Raw genomic sequence first — 15,702 nt, 5'->3', positions numbered from 1 at the left:
ATACGCTCGGATTTTGCATGGTTTTAAGGCCATCTTTTAGTTCATTTTTAATGTCAAAGTTGCATTACATGTCTATTATTTGCATATTTTATCTATTTTGACATGTTTTGTGAGAAATGTGCATATTTGAGCCTAAAAATGAAGTCAAAATGCGAAGTTGGAAATTTGGAGCTATTCTACATGTCCAGCGGTCCGCTGCAACACAGTCGGTGACCGATGCCGCCCAACGACCGCTAAGTCAGTAGCGTCCAGCTCCGGGAAAGTTGTACATGAAGTCAAGACAAGCCCAACGACCGCTGGAGAATGCGTGGTGATCGCTACCGAGAGTCCATAGAGTTACGAGATGATGGCTAGCGACCGCTGAAACAAGTGCAAAGGCCCGCCAGCCAAGAGTCAGACCAACTCACAGCAACCGCTGGCCAATGTGTAGCAGCCCGCTGGGAAAAAGCGGCGAGCAGAATTTGCCCTACTTTTTCTCCAAGATTTACCATATTTTGCAACCATTTTCCTTATATGACGAGGGGCGATTTTCCCCCTATAAATAACCCTCAAAGCTTCATCAAAAATAGATCTTCTCTTTGCCAAATATTTCCAGAGTTTAAAAGTTAGAGTGCTTCATTGTGCAAGGAGTTGAAGAAGGATTCAAGATCATCAAGGCTACAAGGATTCAACCTTTGGGTTTTATTGCTTTAGTTCTTATGTTTTCATTGTCTTCCCTTCAATCTATATTTTTAGCTTATTCTATCATGTGTAACTAAACTCATAGGATTCTAGGGATGTGGTAGTAACTTTTATTGGTTTATAAAATTCCTATTTCTATTTAACATCCGTTTGTTCTTACTTTGTTTCTTCCTTAAGTTAATGGATAATGTTTCACGCTTGAGTGACACATTCAATGATGATTTAATATGACTTGCTACATAATCGTGAAAGGAGGTTGACCAGTTAGATCCAGTTAATAGACACTACAATTAGCTTCCTTTAAAACAACACTGTTAATTGAGAGTGAGTACTTTTCAAGGGTCTTAGGAGCATTTAGGAGTTACGTATTTAGGATTGACAACCCTAATGTTTGTAATCAACGTTTGCATCGCATGAGCATAACCTAGGTGACTCGTTCTATCAAAGTAAGAACTGTGCTAGGGTGTTGTAGTTGGAATTTGTATAACCATAACTGTGAACGCACATCCCTGGAATTCCCTTATCGCTATAGTTTTATCTCCGTGTTTATTTGCAATTAGTTATTTCTTTGCCTTTGTTTTCAAAAATCTCCAAAAACTTTCGGTTTTCCAAATAGTAATTGAGTTTTAGTAGAGGATAGACAATCTGTGTTTGGTTTCCCCGTGATCGATATCTGGTACTAACCTTTAGCTATACTATTCCTACTCTGTATACTTACAGGTATTTATAGTGCTAATAAAATGTGCATCAAGTTTTTGGCCCCGTTGCTGGGGAATACAATTCACTATGTGATTGATATCTTCAAACGGACAATTTTACTACTTTGGATTTTACTGCTTTCATTTTTATTTTTATTTTCTTTTAGTGGATCTCTTCACAGGAATAAAAGTGTCCATACGGTTACAGTGATGAGCAGCAAGTAGGGTATTATGAAGAGTGCTATAGCCCCGACCAAGGGGGATCATACTATGACCCAGACTGCTTTGATTATTCATACGATGCACAAGATTATTATGCTAATGAAAATTTTGAAACATGTATAGGTATGAAGGAGCAACCCCGCTCCAAATGGGATGAACTGTTAGAAATTTGCATCATCGAGGTTCAGGAAAATAGGAAGGTGACCAATCAGAGGTTGATCAATTTGGAAAGAAACACCAGCTTATTAGAGCAAGGATTGACAAGTCTAGCCGCACAAGTGGGGGATTTGTAATATAATATGGGGGTTTCGGCACTCCAGGGACGCTTCCTAGTTTGCCAGAGATTAACCCAAAGGGAAAGTGTCATGCCGTGCAGCTTCGCAGCGGGCCACATATCTGCCTCCACAAGCAGCACACTTAAGCAGGGGAAGGAAAGAAAGAGAACACGAGCCGACTCACCTCACACTAGCCGCTGATCAAACCCAGCGGCCCACTACATATTTCCACAGCGGTCCGCCAGAAGTTCCCCAGCCAGCCGAGCCCGATTTGGACACAGTGTCGCAACCGGCCGCTGCACCACTTCGCAGCGGTCCGCCATCGGAGTGTCGGTACCTAGATCCACAGTCTCCCAGCACTTCCACCATCTCGTATCCCTAGCGATTAAAGGGCAAAAAGTTAGACGTCCAGTTTGTCAAGTTTTTGGAGGTCATGAGCAAGGTCCACATCAATATTCCACTAGTAGAGGCACTGCAACAAATGTCCAATTATGCCAAGTTCTTGAAAAATGTGGTCGCTAGAAAGAGAAAGTGGGGGAAATACGAGACAATGGGCTTAACAGAGAATTGCAGTGCTATAATTCAGAAGGGATTGTCTACCAAACACAAAGATTCAGGGAGTTTTACTTTATCTTGTGTTTTGAGGAATAATGTAGATGGTAAAGCATTATGTGATATTGGAGCAAGTATTGATTTAATACCTTTATCTTTTTACAGGAAGCTCAACATTGACAACATCCACCCCACTTCAATTACCTTGCAAATGGCGGATAGAAGTACAACAACACCAAAGGGGATTGTAGAAGATGTCTAGGTAAGAGTAGGAGAATTCATTTTTCCCACTGATTTTGTTGTTTTGGTTATGCGGGAGGACAAGAAGGTGCCATTGATACTTGGGAGACCAATTTTAGCCACCAGGGGAGCCATGATAGATGTAGAGAAGGGGGAGCTAACACTGCGGATGCATAATGAAAGTATCACCTTCAACAGCTATGACGCTTTTAAATTCCATGGGAAGGAATGGGCAGAAGGCTATCAAGAGTGTAACGTCATCTAAGTGGTCATAGATTGTGTGGGGGAAGTGGAAGTCACATACCACCAAACTCAGGACCCTTTAGAATCTTGTCTCATAAATTCTTTCACTCCTACTACTGATTTATCTACATGTGAGGCTAATGTGTGCGCTATGATTGCAGAGCTCGAGGTCCTTCCCGAAAGAATCCTTCAAAAGGCTAATGTGTGCGCTATGATAACACTTACCCCGTTATAGTTTCCATTGCCTTGAGTGAAAAAGAATGTGAAAAGTTGTTGTGTGTGCTAAACAAGTATAGGTCTGCAATAGGATGGTCTATAGGTGATTTGAAGGGGATTAGCCCAACCACATGCATGCATAGGATTTTACTTGAAGAAGGGCATAAGCCTCGTGTGTAAAACCAACGTAGACTTAATCCTATTATGCAAGATGTAGTGAGGAAAGACGTAATAAAGTTGCTAGATGCAGGGATCATTTATGCCATATCGGATAGTGAATGGGTGAGTCCTACACAAGTATGGTGACCGTAGTGCCCGGGAAGGGTGGTGAGATGATTGCCACGAGAGTAGCCACGGGTTGGAGAGTTTGCATTGATTATAGGATGTTAAATGTAGCCACTAGGAAAGATCACTTCCCTTTGCCTTTTATTGATCAAATGCTTGATAGATTATGGGGATATGATTACCACTGTTTCTTGGATGGTTATTCTGGTTATAATCAAATTGCAATTGCTCCCGAGGATTAACATAAGTCTACCTTTACTTGCCCGTATGGGATATATGCTTATAGAAAGATGTCGTTTGGCTTATGTAATGCTCCTGCTACTTTTCAAAGATGCATGATGGCCATTTTTCATGATTTAATTGAGAATGTGATGGAGGTCTTTATGGATGATTTTTCTGTTTTTGGGAAGTCTTATGATCATTGTCTTGACAACTTGGCTAAGGTTTTGCAGAGATGTGTAGAAACGAACCTTGTTCATAATTGGGAGAAATGTCACTTCATGGTGAAAGAAGGTGGTATAGTTCTAGGTCACAAAGTATATTCTGCAGGGATAGAAGTTGATAGAGCCAAGATTGCAGCCATTGAGAGACTACTGCCCCCATCCAACGAGAAGGCCGTGAGAAGCTTCTTGGGGCACGCAGGATTCTATAGGAGATTTATCAAGGATTTCTCGAAAATTTCTAAGCCTCTTTGTAAATTACTTGAAAAAGATGTGAAATTTAATTTTACTTCTGACTGTTTGCAGGCTTTTGAGAACTTGAAGAAGGCTTTAGTGAGTGCTACCATTCTCATCACCCCCGATTGGAGCCAAACATTTGAAATCATGTGTGTGATGCAAGCGACATTCCCATTGGTTTCGCCTTGGGGCAAAAGAAAGATAAAATTTTTAGAGTCATTTATTATGCTAGTAGAACTTTAGATTCTGCACAAGCTAATTATACGACCACAGAAAGGAAGATGCTTGCTATAGTTTGTTCTTTTGATAAATTTTGAGCTTATCTTGTTGGGACTAAGACCATTGTTTACACTGACCATGTAGCTATTAGGCACTTTTTTGCAAAGAAGGACACAAAACCAACACTCATTCGGGGGATCCTACTACTTCAAGAATTCGATGTGGAGATAAGAGATAGAAAAGGATGTTAGAATGTAGTGGCGGATCACTTGTCCCGGTGGAGGGAGAAGATCTATCACGAGAAATCAATGAGGACTTCCCCGACGAGCATTTATTCTTCACTCAAGCCACTTTTCCATAGTATGCCGACATTGTTAATTATTTCGCATCCAAAATTAGGGGAGTACCAATATATTTTACTTGCAATTGAATATGTGTCTAGATGGGTGGAAGCAATTCCTATCAAAACTAATGATTCTAAAGTTGTAACTGCTTTTGTGAGGAAAAACATTTTTAGCAGGTTTGGTACACCCCACGCTCTCATAAGCGATGGAGGATCTCACTTCAACAATAGGTGGCTAGACAACGTATTGGACAAGTATGAAGTCAAGCATAGAGTCACCTCACCTTACCAACCCCAAGCCAATGGGCAGACCGAGCTTGCCAATAGGGAAATCAAGTCCGTCCTACAGAAAACAGTGAGCACTAATAGAAAGGATTGGGCACTCCGTTTGGATGATGCGTTGTGGGCATATTGCACCGCATACAAATCTCCTATAGGTATGTCTCCTTATCAATTAGTTTTTGGGAAATCATGTCATTTGCCTTTTGAGTTGGAGTATAGGTCCTTTTGGGCGGTAAAGAAGTTGAATCAAGACTTCCAAAAGGCCAGCGATGAGAGGCGCCTCTTCCTCAATGAGATGGACGAGTTTCGAATGGAAGCATATGATAGTTCGTCTACTTACAAGGAGGGATGAATGTAGCATCCCAAAAAATTCTGCGACTTTTGTTTTAATATGGATGTCGAGTGAAAATTTTTCTTTTATGGAATTTAATTGTTCCTATGTGATTGAGTTGATTATGTGAAATAAATTGTCGTGAGTAATGTGGAATGAAGTGTCATATTTTTTTCCAAAGTGGGGAAATAATTAAATGAGATCATGCATATTGTTCTAGCTATTTTAGTGGTAATTTTCGGCCCCTTCAATTATTGAAAATTATGTTCTCTTTCTTGGATTTAATTAATTGTTTTGGGATATTTATCCAAATTAAATCCAAATAAAATTATCCCTAATTTGTGCTACATGAACCCTAAGCCTATTCTTGAGAGATTTCAAAAAATCCCCTATTTAATTAGGAGGATGAATTATTTTTTATTTAATTGGTGCCTTGTTGATTCCTTTCATTTAATTTAAATCCAATTAAATCTTGCCACATTTTATTTCCTCACCCTAATTAAATTAATATTTGAATTATTTCCTTGTGGGAATATAACCCAAATTTTCGGCCCTCCCTTGTTGTAGAGGAATTTATATTTGTTTTGTATTTTGTGGAATCTCTTCTATTCAAATAAATAGCAAATTAATTCTTATGTCAAATTCATTAAGGATGTGAATATTTTCCTTTTAATTCTCTCCCAATCACACGCCCCATATGCCTTCTTTTTTTTCCTTGTGGAATAAATTTATTTGTTACCTATTTTGTGGGAGTCTTTTCCTACAAAAAAATTACCAAATTTAAATCATATTTCCAATTAATTGAGGATTTAAATATTGTTCCCTTCCATGCTTCCATAGTACACGCCCCCCCCCCCTTGTGCTATACTTGGAGATTTTAAATTATCTTGTTACCTTATTTATGAAATACTCATTATCTTGTTGCCTAATTTGTGAATATATTTTTCTCCAAGTAAATACCAAATCAATTCCTTGCTAATTAAATAGCAATTTTAAAAAATCCTCTCCCTCCATTACACGCCTACTTTATTTTTTTTAATTGTGGGAATTTACCTCTATTTTATTCTCCCACAATTTAATTATTCTAATTTAGTGTGGGAATTTAACCTAAACCTTAAATAACTAAAACCCTAACCCTAGCTACCAAATCACATGCCTCCCTCCCTCATTTTCTCTCCCTCACACGCCTCCCTCCATCTCTTCATCCTCTCCAAAAATCCTTCACCAATCCTTTGTTCTTGCATCAATTTGGAGTTGGAAATTCAAGATTCATCAAAGAATCACATCAATTATCATTCCTACCGATTGTTTTTAAACAAGAAAGGTATATTTCAATTCTCTTTCTCATCCTTTCCATTGAATCCATGTTTCTTGATTCCCGCATGCATATAGTGAGTGTAGAAATCATAGATCTAAAAATTAATCGGCTGGGATTGATGTTTTGCATGAGAAAGTATGTGGATATGCGTTTATGTATGTGTATGTGTGAGGTTGTGGATGATTCGTTGGTGAATGATATGTGAATATATGAGAACATGGTTGTGAGATATTTTTGAAGTATGATTATGTGTTGGAAGCATGAATATATGTGTTTGGATGAATGATAGATAAACCCTAATTCGAATTTGTGAAGCATGAAAACTGTGGTGTTCGGACAGTAGATTTCGACGTGTGTTTGACCGACCAAACGATCTTATTTTGGTACGAATTTTTAACTGAGTAAAATAATTTGAGATGTCTTCTATGTTGTGTATAAACTTCAGCCTCTTTTGACAAAAGATGAATTTTTAATGAATTTTTGAAGTTAACTGCGCAGTTCTGTCAGAATTTGTATTCTCGTCCAGTGAGTTTCGTTTTTCATTTGACAGACCTAAAGATGTGATTTTGATGTGAAATTATAACTGGATGATCTTTGATGTGTCTACTGTGTTTTGGTAAAATTTCAGCCCCAACGGAGATCGGATAGATTTTTAATGATCTTTACAAACCGACTGCGCAGTTCTGCCAGATTTCTGTCATGTTAAAATAATACTTGTTGTCAAGTTTGAATGAATTACATGATGCATGTGTGATTAAGGAACGTATCTTATGGCTTGGTTATGTGTTATACGTTGAGGTATACTATGGTGTGTTTCTTTATGTTGGTGAACGTTTGGGATGGGTAATTTAAGAAAATGATAAAATGAACGATAGGACATGCATGATAAATTGTATTGAGGGAAGGCTAATTGTGTTGTGGTGTTGAGAAGGGTTGTTGTAGGTACGTGAGCACAAGGAACGAGGGTTGCTTTTGAGTTGTGTATTATGTTGTCTAAGCAAGCGAGGTGGGCTTTCTTTAACTAAACTCTTTTAGTTTTTCCAAAGTATGATTGTGGAGCTATAAGGGTGGTTTAAAGTGTTATGTCATGCCATGGATTGTTTTGATTGAGATTGTGTGCCCGATGCCTAGTTCGTCTGAGTTTACTCCGTTAGGCTATATGGCTATGTGTGAAACGAATTCGGGTCTGAGTAGGGCCGTAAACCCTATCAGGCTGTGTACACTGGTGGGATCGGGAGCCGTCCTTGCTAGTCGGCCGGTCTCGTGGGCGAATAGTGTGGCCACACTTTCGCCGCATTGTGGAATGATGATGTGATTGTTGGATTGTTGAGAAAGTGGGGAGATTGATTGTCTGGCCAGACTATGAAACTGTTTTTATGACACTCGTGATATTTTCTTAAATAATCGTAAAACTCGAGTTCACTGTGGTATGGATGACATAACTTTTATCAAATATTTTGGCACGTGTTCACTGAGTATATCAAATACCCAGCCCTGCATATGTTTTCTTTATGTGCAGGTTGAGCGGGATGTTGCGATGGATGTTGAGTCGGCTTAGGAAATTTGGATGCGTTGTGTCCCCATACATAGGTGTTGTCATCCTATGACTCTCTTTTATAGCTTATTTCCGCTGCTACTTTTGAAACTGATGTCACAAGAGTTTACTTTACTTCGTACGGTTTTTATTATGTCAAATACTTTGAGACTTTAATCCGCTGCTTATTTCGTTAAACTAAAATGTTTTGGTAGACTAAAACAAATGTTCTTTTGGGAGTTAATTAGATTTTTGCATTAAGTGTCAACTTTTATTGTGTCCCTGATTTCTTCCCCGCTTCTTAGTCCCTCCCCTTGGTCGCGATTTCCCCGTCCTTACTATCCTTAGTAAGGGTTGCCGTGACAATGGGGGATGTAGTTTTGTTACACAATTCAAGACTCTCTCTTTTCCCAGGAAAGTTGAATTCCAAATGGACCAGTCCCTACATGATCAAGAAAATGTATGATAGTGGAAGGTTGTTTCAAGCCAATGGCCACCGAGTGAAGAAATACTATAGCTCGGACAAGGTGATGGAGGAGGAAGTGACACTTGGGGAACCTCCCAAGGAATAAGAAGGGGTAAAGTCAAGCTAATGACTTTCAAAGAGCGCTTGTTGGGAGGCAACCCAACGGTTTTTCCAGTTTTTAAGTTGTTTTTGTATGATTTTCGTTTTTCTACTTTATTGTACTCTTCCCAGCGACTGCTGGCACTTGCGCAGCGGCCCGCTGGGAACGCACAGAAAGTTTCTGGACTCTACCCAGCCACCGTTGGCCAAGCACAGTACTCCAGCAGCGAATTTTCGCCCATCCGACCTCTACGCGAAAAATTTCAAGGTATCTTTATTGCTTTCTTTAGTGATGGTTTGGTGAAAAGGTGCATAATTAATGAATTGTTTGTTCGCCTTGAATCATGCTTTTACCTTTGTGCGATTTGAGCCTTAATTTCTTTCATGTGTGATTTATCTGTATTCATGTATATGTTTCTAGAACTTGCTTCTAGTCTGCCTAAGTACATAATGTTTAAGTTGAATTACGAGGATGTTAGGCCATCTTTTCATAGCGACTTTTATATCCAACATTTTTGACCCTTTAAAAAAATTATTTATCCCTTTGGAGCCAACTTTGAGCCTTTAAACCTTTTCTTTGGAAGCTAAATCAATGGGGACAATTCCTTGGGTTAGTATAGTTTTTACTTTATCTTTTGAAAAGGGAATTGGAGAGATAAGGGAAAATTATGAATTCTGAAAAGTATTGTGCTTAATGTTATAAAAGTGCATGTTGTGAAATAGAAAATTCAAAAGTATGCTTGATCTAGAAAGAAAGAAAGGATAGAAAAAGAAAAAGAAAAAGAAAGAAAGGTTGTGAAGAAAGAAAAATCAAAGGTTTGGAAAAGTGAGTTGAAGAATGAATAATTGTCAAAAGTGTCTTGGGTTTATAAGAAAAGTGGAGTCTATTTTACTCTGTTTGGGATTTTTATTTTAGCCACTTTTTAGCCAAAAACTCCTCACCTACCAAAGAGTCTACATTACAACAAAAAATAAAGACCTTTCGGACTTTTGATGCTTAATCACATCTAGTAGAGGAGGGATTAGACTTTGAGCAAGCCTATGGTAAACTTTGCAAGATGCATGATTTGAGTGCTTATATACTTTACCTGTACGCTTTGAGAGTGAAGACCACTTCCCATCTTTGGAAGTTTGCCACATGTGAGTGCATGAATTCAAGGTGTTCCACGAGTTAGTAATGAAAGTACACAAATAAGTCTTGCTTGATTTGATTGTGTTAATACATGCTTGATCTATCTTTTCCATACATTGAGGCAATTATGACGTCTAGTCCTTGTGCATTCCGTGCGTCTATTCTTGTGTCTTCTTTGTTTTGCTCGAGGACTAACAAAAATGTAAGTTTGGGGAGTTGATACGCTCGGATTTTGCATGGTTTTGAGGCCATCTTTTGGTCCTTTTTAATGTCAAAGTTGCATTATATTTCCATTATTTGCATATTTTATCTATTTTGGTATTTTGACATGTTTTGTGAGAAATATGCATACTTGAGCCTAAAAGGGAGTCAAAACACGAAGTTGGAAATTTGGAGCTATTCTGCATGTCCAGCGGTCCGCTGCAACACAGTCGGCGACCGTTGGCGCCCAACGACCAATAAGTCAGTAGCGGCCCGCTCCGAGAAAGTTGTGCATGAATTCAAAACACGCCCAACGACCGTTGGAGAATGCGTGGTGACCGCTACCGAGAGTCCATAAAGTTACAGGATGATGGCTAGCGACCGCTGAAACAAGTGCAGCGGCCCGCCAGCCAAGAGTCAGAAGCCTCGAACCAACCTACAGCGACCGCTGGCCAAGGTGCAGCGGCCCGCTGGGAAAAAGCGGCGAGCAGAATTTGCCCTACTTTATCTCGAAGATTTACCATATTTTGCAACCATTTTCCTTATATGATGAAGGGCGATTTTCCCCCTATAAATAACCCCCAAAGCTTCATCAAAAAATAGATCTTCTCTTTCCAAATATTTCCACAGCTTAAAAGTTAGAGTGTTTCATTGTGCAAGGAGTTTAAGAAGGATTCAAGATCATCAAGGCTACAAGGATTCAACATTTGGATTTTATTGCTTTAGTTCTTATGTTTTCATTGTCTTCCCTTTAATCTTTGTTTTTAGCTTATTCTATCATGTAAAACTAAACTCATAGGATTCTAGGGATGTGTTAGTAACTTTTATTGGTTTATACAATTCCTATTTATATTTATCATCCGTTTGTACTTACTTTGTTTCTTTCTTAAGTTAATGGATAATGATTCACACTTGAGTAACACATTCAGTGATGATTTAATATAACTTACTACATAATCGTACGAGGAGGTTGGCGAGTTAGATCCACTTAATAGACACTACAATTAGCTTCATTTAAAACGGCACTGTTAGTTGAGAGTGGGGACTTTTCAAGGGTCTTAGGAGCCTCTAGGAGTTACGTATTTAGTATTGACAACCCTAATGTTTGTAATCAACGTTTGCATCGCATGAGCATATAACCTAGGTGACTCGTTCTATCAAAGTAAGAACTGTGCTAGGTTGTTGTAGTTGAAATTTGTATAACCATAACTGTGAACGCACATCCCTGGTATTCCCTTATCTCTATACTTTTATCTTCGTGTTTATTTGCAATTAGTTGTTTCTTTGCTTTCACTAGTTCTTTGTTTTCAAAAGTTTCCAAAAACTTTCGATTTTCCAAATAGTAATTGAGTTTTAGTAGAGGATAGACAGTCTGTGTTTGTTTTCCCCGTGATCGATATCCGGTACTAACCTTTAGCTATATCTCTGTATACTTGCAGGTATTTATAGTGCTAATAAAAAGTGCATCATAGAATCTTGCATGTATACGAAAAACTCTACAATCCACTTTTAACCTGATTCAGTATTATTCGAGCAGTTTTGCACGAATAGAATCACTATTATTATTATTACGTTGTGTTTGCTTGTGCATTTATAAGATGTTCTACAAACATTTAAATGCATAAGAAGCAAACAAAGCCTAAGTCTTTGTTTTAGTAGACCGATTGTGGGCGTCGTCCACTTTAAGGTAACACGGTCAGTTCTCAACAAAGAAAAAGTAGACTACCTATCGTGAAAGGTTGCAATGTCAGTACGCATATTTCTATGCCTTACTGAAATAAGATGACATTGGTGTGGTATAACATTGAACGGATCTAACAGCAAGACTAGGTCTACTGGAAGACTAGGTCTTGATTTACAACTACTCCCTCCGTCCCGGCTAAGATGGCACATTCCTTGGCTGGCACGGAATTTTAGGAGTTATGAGTTAATGTGTTTAATTGGAGAGAGAAAAGGTGGATGTAAGTATTAAAATAGAGAGAGAGAAAGAGAGAGAGAATGAAAGATGAATAATTTAATAGGAGTGAGAAAAAGTGGTTGGGTATATTAATTAGAGAGAGAAAGTTTCGAAAAAAGGAAATGTGTCATCTTAGTTGGGACAAACTAAAAAAGAAAACGTGTCATCTTAAGTGGGACGGAGGGAGTATTTCTTAATCAACATACGTTAGCATTGAGCGTACGTTATTGATTATGCATTGCTTTGACTTATCAAATGGTGCGGGTTTTTCACAACCCAATAATCCTATTGGGTAGTGGTAATTAATATCTAGCGGTGCTAAGATAGCTATTATGTTGAATCGCGCACCTGGTGAGTCTAGTTTGATAATGTCCTCAAGAGGAGCTCGAACAAGGTTTTATTATTCGAAAACTAACCAGTTGGAATTTAATTATACCATGAATAATAAATAAGTGTTTCTTGTTGAGTCCACTCTTGGAATTAATAAGATGTTAATTAATTAAGTTCATAGCAGACTTCAATTAATTAATGGACATTTCAATTAATTAAGCAAAGGAAATGAACGATAAACAAAACGGAAACCCGAATTACTTGTAATTTCGGATTTGGATGGGCAATGCAATATTATTATTGTAGTGGCTGATTTTAACATTCCAATATAAGCTTGTATTAAATTGTGGGTTCAATTTAATTAGTAAAAATCTAATTGGGGAAGGCCATATCCAAAACCTTCCATAGATCCCTGAGTGGGCTCAATATGTAACTTAATATAAATAGGAGAATAAAGGAGACAGAAAAGACTTAATTTTGAGACTAAATTTTCGTCCCCTTCTCTCTCTAGGAGAATTCAAAATTCTCTCTCCTCCTCCGTGAAGAATTTCTGTCTTTTTTATTCGAGTCCTAGTATTTTGATAAGATCAGCCCACACTTATTACGGAATACAGTTCGGGAACCAGTCAGAAGATCCGTGGACTAGTATTGAAGATCAGCATGTGGAGAAGGAACAAGCAATTGCGAAGTTGAGGCAGATAACGAAATTGATGCAGCTCGAGATTGAGGTAGATCGAGAATTGAGGCAATTGCAAAACAATCGTGAATTGACGCAATTGCAAAAAGATCTTGAATTGAGGCATCAAATTGTCTAGCGATGGAGATCAATGAAGATTGAAGGAGATCGATGAAGATTGTAAGAGATTGTGATTGTGTGCGATTCGCGATCGATGTTAATAAAGTGATTTCCCAAAATACCCTTCAACAATTTTTTAGAATAAAATATTGAAATAATGGTAAATTAATCCTAACCACAAGACTAAGAAAACGGATGGACAATATTTGGTTTCTAGTTCGGTCTTTAAGATTGGTTCAATATTGATCAAGATGTTAATATGGAAATTGTTATAAGAAAGTGAGAATGAGAACTCAAAGATGTATTACTCTAAATATGGATGGGTTTGACGCTACTACAATTAATTATCATAAGTTAAACAGGAGTGTGATCAAATACTAACTGACAGTAATAACTTTTAACTAATTTCAATTTTGTATGTTAAAAAATATGAACACAAAGACATAACTTTATCAACATTCTTGTGTTGATAGATAAGTCTTTGTGTTGATATTTAAATTTACATGTTGTATTGACAAAATTATTTTTTTGTGTTGATAATTTTAATACACAGAATTGAAAGTTATTAGTTATTATTGTAAATTAGTATTACCCTAACGCAACCCTAAACATATAGATCCAGTTGATCTATATAAACGAACATAAAGTAAAAGAAAGTACTCTCTTCAAACTTCAAGCAATGATTGACCACTTTCTGAACACATGCTTACCAATAAATTACAGTAATCAACACTATACATTCAGTCCACACTAACCACAAAATACAAACTATACACACACTATAAACAAAATACACACTATAGTCAAAATCCTCACACTTCACACACACATCAACAAAATACACACACTATGCACACACATTTAGTATGCACTACACAAATACGTACACTACACATTGCACAACAATCTACACACACTATACAAAAAAATACAAGTATACACAAAATACACACACATAGGGAAAATACACTCACAATGCACACACTACTCTTACAAAGTACACAACGCACACACTATAAGTATACACACTCTACACATACTATACACAAAATACACACATTACACACACATTATACACAATACATACACTTTACACACAAAAGATGCACAAAATACACACTACGCGCACAGTATGCACACTCTACACACATGCAAAAAATAAACATATATACATAAAGTATACACAATGCTGATATGTGTACACAAAATACACACAGTGTACGTGCATACACAAAATACATACACTACATACACACTACATTCACAACACATAATATACACAACTCTGTATAGAGTGTACACATTATAATGCATATAACTTTCACAAAATACATGTGATGCACAAAATACACACACTACACACACATATACACAAAATATATGTTGTGCACACATACACTAAGTACACACACTACATACTCTATATATGTTGCACTCAATAAACACAAAATACATACACTACACACACTCAATACACAAAATAAACACACATCATACACATTAAACACGCAACACTATACACCCATACACAATATAAATTGCGCGCACAATATATATACACAAAGTACACACATTATACTCACTATATATCGTACACAATACACAAAATTTACATAAAATACGCTACACACAATAATATACACAAAACACACGTACAGGAAATACACACACAGCACACTTCATGCATGCACACAATATACACAAAATAACACTCGTTACAAACACACTATACACAAACTGCGCTACATATACTGTACACAAAATACAAACAATTTAAACAAAATACACCCACGATACACAAAATATAAACGCCCTACACATACACACACATATAATATAGAATACACGTACACCTACACATACACAAAATACTCATTTATACATAAAATGCACACACTGTACACACCACTGCGGATACAGGATTTTGATACTGGGGGTCCAAATTACTACCCGATGTCCACAAGAAAATAGTACTCCCTTTGTTTCAACTAAGTAGATACAAAACTTTTAGGCACATAGATTAAGAAATTGTGTTGAAAAGTAAGAGAGAATGAATAAAATAGGAGAGATAAAGAGAGAGTAAAGTAGGTGATGGAATAATGTAAGATTGATTAGATGTTTTGTTTTTTGTTATAAAAGGAATACGACTCAACTTTGGGACGAACGGAGTAGTATATCTTTCCATTTTCATCCGTCCATAAAAAATAGTCTCATCTTTCCAATTTCATCCATCTACAATAAATAGTCCCATCTTTTTTTTTCCGTTCATCCACCTAAATGGAAAGTCAATCTCAAATTATCATTCACTTTTTAAGTACTCCCTCCGTCGTATTGAAGATGACTTACTTTTGTTTTTAGTTTGTCCCAACTAAGATGATCCATTACTAGAAATGGAAACACCTTTATCTCTACTTTATTCCCTCTCTTTTACTTTAATCTTCACTTCACACACAAAATAAAGATGCATAAAATCATGTGCCGCCCAAGGAATGGGTCATCTTCCTAGGGACGGAGGGAGTACTAGTGTAGATAAATATATTAGCTATGAGAAAATCTAAAAAACAATAATTATGAAAATCCAAAAAATATGTAGTACTACTATAAA

General features: G+C 37.2%; 1 protein-coding gene across 1 annotated transcript; it reads left to right on the top strand.

Moving 5' to 3' along the window:
* The first annotated feature begins 2,309 nt into the window (after positions 1 to 2,309).
* Positions 2,310 to 2,690, top strand: LOC121752868. The gene has a single exon (XM_042147960.1). The coding sequence runs from the start codon at positions 2,310 to 2,312 to the stop codon at positions 2,688 to 2,690; it is 381 nt and encodes a 126-aa protein (XP_042003894.1).
* Positions 2,691 to 15,702: the final 13,012 nt, after the last annotated feature.

The sequence above is a fragment of the Salvia splendens genome, chromosome 10 (assembly GCF_004379255.2).
Source record: "Salvia splendens isolate huo1 chromosome 10, SspV2, whole genome shotgun sequence".
Taxonomy (NCBI): Eukaryota; Viridiplantae; Streptophyta; class Magnoliopsida; order Lamiales; family Lamiaceae; genus Salvia; species Salvia splendens.
The sequence above is the reverse complement of the archived record's forward strand: the minus strand, read 5'-3'. Positions and strand labels throughout refer to the sequence as shown.

Coding starts and splice junctions, on each gene's coding strand:
- LOC121752868 (XM_042147960.1), top strand. CDS start 2,310: ATGAGCAAGGTCCACATCAATATTCCACTAGTAGAGGCACTGCAACAA.